Below are 7923 nucleotides of genomic sequence, written 5' to 3'. Positions count from 1 at the left end.
ATAAATATTAAATGAATTATTACATTTAAAATTAAAGTATTTATAATTTATAAAATTCAAAATTATCTAACTCTATGAAAACTCGCCAACTCAAGCCCAAAAAAGTTGAAGCTCATAACATATTCCAGCTCGAAAAAAATCGAGACCCAAAGTAAACCCCATACGAACCCACCCGTTTGTCAGGTGTAACTACACCCAAATCTATGGAGAGCGGTGAAATGATAAATCAAAATTATGAAAGAGATAATAGAGCTTAAACTAATAATAGTTTATTAAAGGAGCAAGTTTTAGCTTTTCAAGTCCAAGGAGAAGGTAGACACAGGATATTATCTAAGACTAAAATTACATGCATTCTTAAATATTACTAGCTTGATATCCAACCATGAAAATATAAAAACCGGTTCAGCAGTAGCCAATGGGTTATAATAACTAATAATAACAACAGAGTAGCCAAACTTGAGGAGTTTTTCTCAGTTCTTAGCTCCCCATCAACTGCTAATCACAAGCTTTGCCTAATTGCTGCACTGAGAGAAAGAAAAGAAGAAGAAGAAGAAAAAGAGTAAGAGAGAGAGACTTAATGGTGGAAACATGGAGAAAAAGACAATGAATGGAAGTCCCCATGGCTTAGCTCACTGATTAGTAAGGAGTGACGCCGACGTTAGCTGAAGCAAAAAATCCATCTTTCATGAGAACGTCCTCGCTTTCCTAGAGGGAAATGTATTGAACTTCGATTAGTAAATTAAGTCGTTATATAATTGTTTTGGTGGTGAGAGTGAGAAGAAAGAGGTGGAAAAGTGACTTGCTGGCGCACGTTAGTCCTCTTGGCAGGCTGATCAGGCATTAGGCCAAAGTGAATATGTGGGAAGTGAGCCCACTGTCAACACCAAAACAAAAAAGGATCAGACAAAGGATCCCATCAAAAGACTGTGTAGGAGAATAGAGAACCTCCAACAGAAAAAAGATGAAAAATTAAATGAAACCCTAACTGTTGTTTTTCTCTGTCTAATAACAAAACCCTAACTTAATTTGGTAAAGAAAGCAAAAAATCATATTAGTCTGGGGTCTTGGATCTTACATTCTTTGCAGCTGCACTGAAGGCTTCTCTGTGAGTTATATCAGGGTTTCCTGCCTTGATGCGTTGGATCTCGTCCCTTCACCACGGATTCATTTCCCATTCAGCAAAAAAGATATGCACATGCATGTGTTCAAGGAAAAATACATTTGACATAAAAATGAAATTGCCTTAGTAAATGATTGCTTACTTGATGAATCGGTTGTACGCTGAGGGGACTCTCTGTCGTTTCTCCGGAGCTAAAACATGGACAAACACAAATATCAAAAATCATATCCTAACTTTTACTGGAAATTTTTTTCTGGACTGTCAATTTTTGTTTTTAATAAGATTCAATTTCTATGCTACGCCTATCTACATTTCCGAGGGATGAAAGAAAGGGTGCCCAAACTGTCAAGTGACGTTTCCGTAACTTCAAAACTTGGGGCTACCTTTTGTTACCAATTATAAACAAGGGAACAAGGTTTTCAAGGTGAAAAAGAAATTTAGCAGTGCCAGGCTATGATGTCATGATTTTGGTTTTCTGGGTCATGGTGATATAAGGGAATGTGGGCAGGTTGGCAACTATTAAAGAAACCTTTTTTTCTTTTTGGACTGTCAAATTATAGTGAAATGATATTTTTTTTTCTTGTCTAAATCAGGGGGGTCTGATATTGAAACAGAAGGCTGAAATGGCAGGCAATGAAAGGGTTTCTTTTCTTAACATATGGTGATAAAAAGAAGGGTTTCTTTTGCTTTGTTGTCTAACCCCTTGCGAAATGACATGAGCTCCAGCGTTGCAACAAACAGTAGAAATAAATCGGAAATGGCCTGATTTTCATTGCCTTCTTTTGCAAGTGCTATCATCATTTCCTGCCTCTCCATGTTTTTTTCTTCTTCTTTATGACAGTAAAAACACACTGTATGTTAAACAGACATATGATGTGCAAGAATTTAGAATCTTAGAAAAAAAAATGCACAGTGGGTTTGACAAAAACAGTTTCATACACAACAATATAGAAAATATAAGGGTGCTAAAAACTCACGTCTGTTGATAACAGGAGGCCTTGGAAGCTCATCAACTACTCCACGAGTGGGTAAGGTGATGTCACTGGTGTTGCCTTGATTCAGCAAAATGTTGGGAGAAGGATTTGAGATCTCTTCCTGGAATAATAATAATAATAATAATAATAATAATAAAGGCGTCAAATTTGTCAGCAGCAATAAGAACCCAATACAGTCCTCTAATTGCTTAAAACATCATACCAGAAGATTATGGGAAGGAGTGAAAAAATTGTGAGGCAAATGAAACTGATTAGCCGAGGGCATAAGCAACCCACGCATGTTCACTGGCAAAAGATTGGTGCAGTGGCCACATCGAACCGTCACAGTCTTGAATAAACTTGTGCAAGGAACACTAACCTATATATTATATAATAACAAAAAACATCATCCTTATAGTAAAGGAGACACATAAAGTAAAGACCTAATTAGGAGAAAAAGATATTAACCCTAAGTGGGTGAGTGAGACGAAATTGGTAAAAGCAAAAGGCTAAAACCATGAAAAGTGAAAGGGAAGTTAAGGCAAAGAAATTGGTAAGAATACCGCAAGGACAGTGTCGCAGATGTTGCAATGAACGTAACAGAGCTGCTCGGAGGGAGGGAGGTGGTCCAAAGACAAGGTAGAAGAGGATGACATCTTCTTTGATTCCCCCTTTCCTTTCTCTTTTAAAATTGATTGATGATTGCTATCTCCTCGGTGGGATTGATTGATTGATAGAGTGACAGCTTAACCACCACCTTGGATCTGCTTTTCTTTTGATTATGAGTTGTGAGAGAAAAGAGTGAGAGAGAAACAGGAAAAAAAAAAGAAAGAAAGATGGATGGATAGATAGATAGAAATAGAGAGAGAAGATGGATGATTTTCTTGGTTTATTAGATATAAAGACGGCAAAAACACAAAGGCTTTCATGACATGTATTGTGCAGTCAGACATGCATAGTATCATCATGTATACATAACATACATACATCAAGGATATCATAAATCTATGATATGTGTGGTTGGCATTCCCAAGGCAGTGTGAGTGAGAGGGCTAAGGCGGCATATGTGGGGGAGAGGAGCAAGAAAGGGACGTGTGCATGGGGTGACATTGCCCTTTTCCTTTTTAGCTCCATAATAAATGATTCTGCTTCAATATATTATATATATGAGTAAAGTTTTGAACAGCTTTACCACACCTCAACTTTGGGTTTACTCACATTTTCAACAATCAGTTCCAATTGAAAGAGACGTTGTATAACCCAGAGTTTAAATTTTAAAAATAATATTATTAAATAAAATAATCACAAATTCCGAATATAAACTTATGAAAACTAGTAGAAACAAATCAATGAGCTTATGGCAACTAGTTTAATTGGTAGAAGTGATTCACACACTCACAGTTGCTGCTTTCAATGGTGAAAACGCCGAAGAAATCATCTCTTACTGCATAAGCAACATCATCCATCGCAGCATTTAAGAGGCTGTGTAGGAATAGTGGTTTTGCTTCTTTTTTGCTCATAAAACCCTTTTTTAAAATTTATATTTTTTTATTGCCTCAAATTCCGAAGCGACTCCCCAAAACCCTAACCCTCCTCCGTACCTCCCGGGTAATAAGTAACAAGGCACTCGCCTACAGCTGCCTGGTTCCGCCTCCTAAGGGCTCTCTTATTCCTATCCCCCCCCCCCATCACCATCACCATCACCATCCATAACATGTATCATCAGTTCATCATGGCACAATCATCGAACGCCACATGCTTTTTATAATATCAAGTATAAAAAGAGTTAAAATAATTACCAGAATTTAACGTTATGTGTATTTTTTTATATTTAGAGCTGAAAGGTTACTTTTGCTGAAATGACCACTCAATCTCTCTCGTTTTACATGCAGACAGAAGCGTATTTATGTCAGTTGAAGCCCATTTGGCAGTGGTCACAGACTTTGCTCCCCCTGTTTCAACCTTTGTCCTTTCCTATATATCTCATCTTTGTTTATTTGGTTAGAATCCCTTTCATACTTCTTTTCTCCCCAAAACATCTCTAGGGTTTAATCTACACATCCTTACTTTGCTTATTTCATAACATTGTTCAATTATTTATTTTTAAAAACGTTTTAGTTTAATTTATTATTTTATTGAATGCAAGCGAAAGTACATATATATAATGTTCATTCTCATGGAGTTATTTTCTTTTTCAATGTACATATAATGTTCATGCTTATAATATAATTTTATCACTTAAAATTGTATAAAAATAATTTTTTAAAGTTAACTCATGTATGAATGTTTGAAAAAAATTACAATGTAATTGGATTTGGTGTAATTACCCATGTAATTATTTTAATTCTCACCCTCCCTTTAAGAATTAAAAAGTGTAATTGAATGCTCTAATTACACATAATTTAGTGAGATCTACTAATTACAGTGGTTACCTCAAACATGCCATCCTATATAATTACAAACAACTACACTTAAATTCAATTATTAAATGATTTTTCAAATAATATCTTAAAATTTTAATACTATTTAATATTATAGAAAAATAGTTTTGATATATTAAAATATAATCACAATTGAATGTAACAACAGAGAATTGAAATTCTCGAAGAGGACCATACACATATACATTAGCATGCTGAAAGGGAAGTGAGCCTGAAAATCTGACTCGCACACTTAAATGAGTGATGATCTTTTTGCTCAAAAGTCAAATTTGAAAAGAGAGACGAAAGGCTATTCGCCTGAGGCCATGGTAAAAAGTGCAACTAATAGAATTTCGTTTTTAGGTTCATAGCTTTGGTACGTACTTTTTCTTTGCTTTTCTTTTTTTGATGTAATGTTTATTTTCAAAAGAAAGATGTGTTTAAATACGATTGAATACATGCACTCTTAATAATTATGTCATTAATAATGAATATTGCTTTTAATAAGTAGTTAATAAAAATATTAACAATAACTTCCCTTTAAAATTAAAAGTTTATCATTATCTCGCAATTTTTTAGTTGATCTTTTTTATTAATTCTGGATTATTCTTAGTCTTCTAATTTCACTAATAAAATGTTTCACTGTTTTTTTTTTTTAATTCTCTTAGAAACTAAAAGAATTGTCTTGCCTGCATTGATGTAATTAAAATACATATAAATTTTTCTTTTTTTTTCTTTTACTATTTTCTGTTTACATTTGAATTCGTAACTCTTCTCTCCATCAAAACTATCTGTAAGGTATAAGGTTCAAATGTATGCTCTCCTTAAAAATGCAATATCGTGTCTTATCTTATCACTGGAGTCATCATTGTTACAAGGATTTTACCTAAATACTATCAAAATCTAAACAGAACTAGACTCAAACTGTAAAACAAACAATGATGCTTGATTTTTTTTTTAAATACATTTTTTAAACCCAAAAGGTATTTATTTTTATTTTGTTGGATGAAAGTTTAGCGGCTAGCAAAGGAACACTGTGAGGCGCATGCCTTATGACTAATTAAACCACTTTCCTTTGCTGGAAAAGTAACACAAATACACTGATCTTCCATTGTAAAAGGCTACACACAATGAATACAACAAAGAATATATATATATATATAAATAAATCTGAGCTGACTGATGCTGTGCTTGTTTAGACAGTGTGGAATTGGGAGTCTTACTATTTTCACAATCTCTGCTTTCCAGGCTCTCTATCTCTCTACCATCTCCAAGTTAAAAATTAACAAATCCCTCTTGTTGTTCTTGTTTAGTTAGTTCTATAGCTAGTGTGTAAATTTAGGTTTAACAGTATACTTTTATTAACTTTATGAAGATATGCTATTTGGATAAATATCAAAATTATATATGAAATTTGATTTTGTGTAATTTTATTCATAAAATTTTGATTAGGTTCAGTATTCACAGATTACTGATAAAATTATCAAAACTAGAACCCATTATACTTTGATATATTGCATACGTAAACAATCATATTAATCTAATATGAAAGTAATTTATTTATTCATTTTTTTAACAATCTTATTATAGGTTCTGATCATATCTGTTTTTTTGACACAATGCCTAGAACTACTCATAAATAGAAGGATAATACACTTCATGTATACATATGAACTATAATTCGAATTTTGTGTGTATAAGTACAATAAATTAAAGTTCATATATCAAATTACATATTAAATAAAAATTTATGGATGAATTTAATATTTATATAATGCTATTTAGTCCTTTATTATTTTTTACACCATTGTTTCTATTATTCATGTACCTTTTAAACCCTTAAACAGAAAGGCTAGTGTTTCTATTTGATTCTTTATTATTATTTATACAATTTTTGTTATTATTCATATGTCTTTCAAACCTTTAAGTCGAAAGATTAATATTTATATTTGATCTTTTATTATTTATTATACCATTTTTATTATTCATATAGCTTTCAAACCCTTAAATACGTGGATTGGTGTTTAAGGACCAACACATGTAGAAAGAGTAGTGAGAGGATGGTATAGATCAAACCCTCGGCCTGGGAGCTTAAACGATCTCCATTCCCCTGACTAAATATATATATGTAGGTATATGCATCAGTATTTGTAGAGGGCAGTGTAGACCCAGGGTCTGACGCAACAGAACTGCTAACAATTAGCGCTCTTCATCTGCTCCGGCACCAGCCTCGAGCTCTTACTTTACTCCTCTACTCCTCTACATTGTCCTACTTATCAAAAAATCTGGTTTAAGTAACCCTAATGTGATCCACTGTTGGCTGTTGCTAACTTTGGGGGAGGGGACTCAATCACATCAATCTTACCTTATCATCACCTTACAAATAATAAGATATCATTATGCGTGTCCTATCATCGAATGTTCTTTCAAAACACTTTTAAAGATAAGAATAGGGGACTCTCCACCACTTTTTCCCATTCTATATTTTTCACGGAAAATCCCATCTTTGAGGGACTTACGGAAATCTCATCTCCTTCTCTAAGAAGCTAAGCTTCTCTTTTTTACCACACTTCCGAAACATTTTGATCATACGGCTCCACACCTTCCAAAAATAAACTCTTCTTAAATTCATAAATCTTGTATCAACCGACTTACTAATTTGTTTTGGGCAAATTATTTTGGTGGTTACTTAATTTTTCGATAGATTCTGTTTTGATCATCCAATTTAAAAAACTTTCAATTTAATCACCAACTGCTTCAAAATTTAAAATTTTAATCACTCACCACCATTAAATATTTAAGATAAAGTTGACATGGGACTTTTTTATTTGCCTAATAATAATTTTAGCCTTCCGAAGTTTACACGTCTTATTAATTTGATTCTAAATCTAAAAATTCAGCAATTTGAACCCTCAATACTTACAAAATTTTTATTTAATTCTAAATCCTAAAAAAATTTTAATAAATTTAACCCTGAACATTTGCAAAAAAAAATTTTCAATTTAATTCTAATTCTAAATGTTAAAAAAAATAAAAATACTTAAAAAATTAAATTTTTAGGCAGCAAATTATAAAAATGATTTAAAAATATAAAAAACATAAATAAAAAACCAAATCATTGAGTAAATTTATTTATGCTTTTTTAATTTTTGTAAACATAGTTAAACATGTTTACAAGCCACCAAAAAAGTTGTCATAGTTTAAGCATTCTTATTACCAGTAACAATCATAATCGTGGCACCAATTCCATATCCGATTAACATAATATTTCTAGTTGATCTTTGAATATCAACAATTTCATTGTTAACTCCAGCTTTTATGTGTATGACATTTCTTTTGCCACCACCAACTGTGGCAACTACCTCGGATATGGTCTTAAAGTTGCCGGAACTGTCTTGAGCCACCACGA

General features: G+C 32.7%; 1 protein-coding gene across 21 annotated transcripts; it reads right to left on the bottom strand.

Annotated features, from left to right (window-relative positions):
* Positions 1 to 249: 249 nt before the first annotated feature.
* LOC121211138 (axial regulator YABBY 1) lies at positions 250 to 3197 on the bottom strand. 21 transcript variants are annotated; one of them, XR_005906495.1, is made up of 9 exons: positions 2658 to 3032; positions 2318 to 2473; positions 2098 to 2215; positions 1897 to 1971; positions 1263 to 1311; positions 1076 to 1151; positions 804 to 874; positions 634 to 705; positions 250 to 524 (listed from the first exon to the last, which is right to left on the bottom strand). XR_005906495.1 is itself a non-coding variant. In XM_041083479.1 (9 exons), exons 1-8 carry the CDS (start codon positions 2748 to 2750, stop codon positions 637 to 639), a joined length of 711 nt encoding a protein of 236 aa, XP_040939413.1. In that variant the 5' UTR covers positions 2751 to 3032; the 3' UTR covers positions 250 to 524; positions 634 to 636. The 21 variants fall into 21 exon arrangements, 15 of the variants coding, with proteins under 15 accessions (XP_040939413.1, XP_040939414.1, XP_040939415.1 ...); XR_005906496.1 differs by having other exon boundaries at positions 250 to 519; XM_041083479.1 differs by having other exon boundaries at positions 800 to 874.
* Between the last annotated feature and the right edge of the window lie 4726 nt (positions 3198 to 7923).

This window comes from Gossypium hirsutum, chromosome A12 (assembly GCF_007990345.1).
Source record: "Gossypium hirsutum isolate 1008001.06 chromosome A12, Gossypium_hirsutum_v2.1, whole genome shotgun sequence".
Lineage (NCBI taxonomy): Eukaryota > Viridiplantae > Streptophyta > Magnoliopsida > Malvales > Malvaceae > Gossypium > Gossypium hirsutum.
This window is presented reverse-complemented; position numbering and strand designations above follow the sequence as displayed.

Bases quoted from the DNA above. Each gene is read 5' to 3' on its own strand.
- LOC121211138 (XM_041083479.1), bottom strand. From the start codon at position 2,750: ATGTCATCCTCTTCTACCTTGTCTTTGGACCACCTCCCTCCCTCCGAG. The intron at 2,474-2,657 runs GTATTCTTACCA...TATAATATATAG, and splicing joins TCTGCGACACTGTCCTTGCG to GTTAGTGTTCCTTGCACAAG. The intron at 1,312-1,896 runs GCAATGAAAATC...TCCATGTTTTAG, and splicing joins GATAGCACTTGCAAAAGAAG to CTCCGGAGAAACGACAGAGA.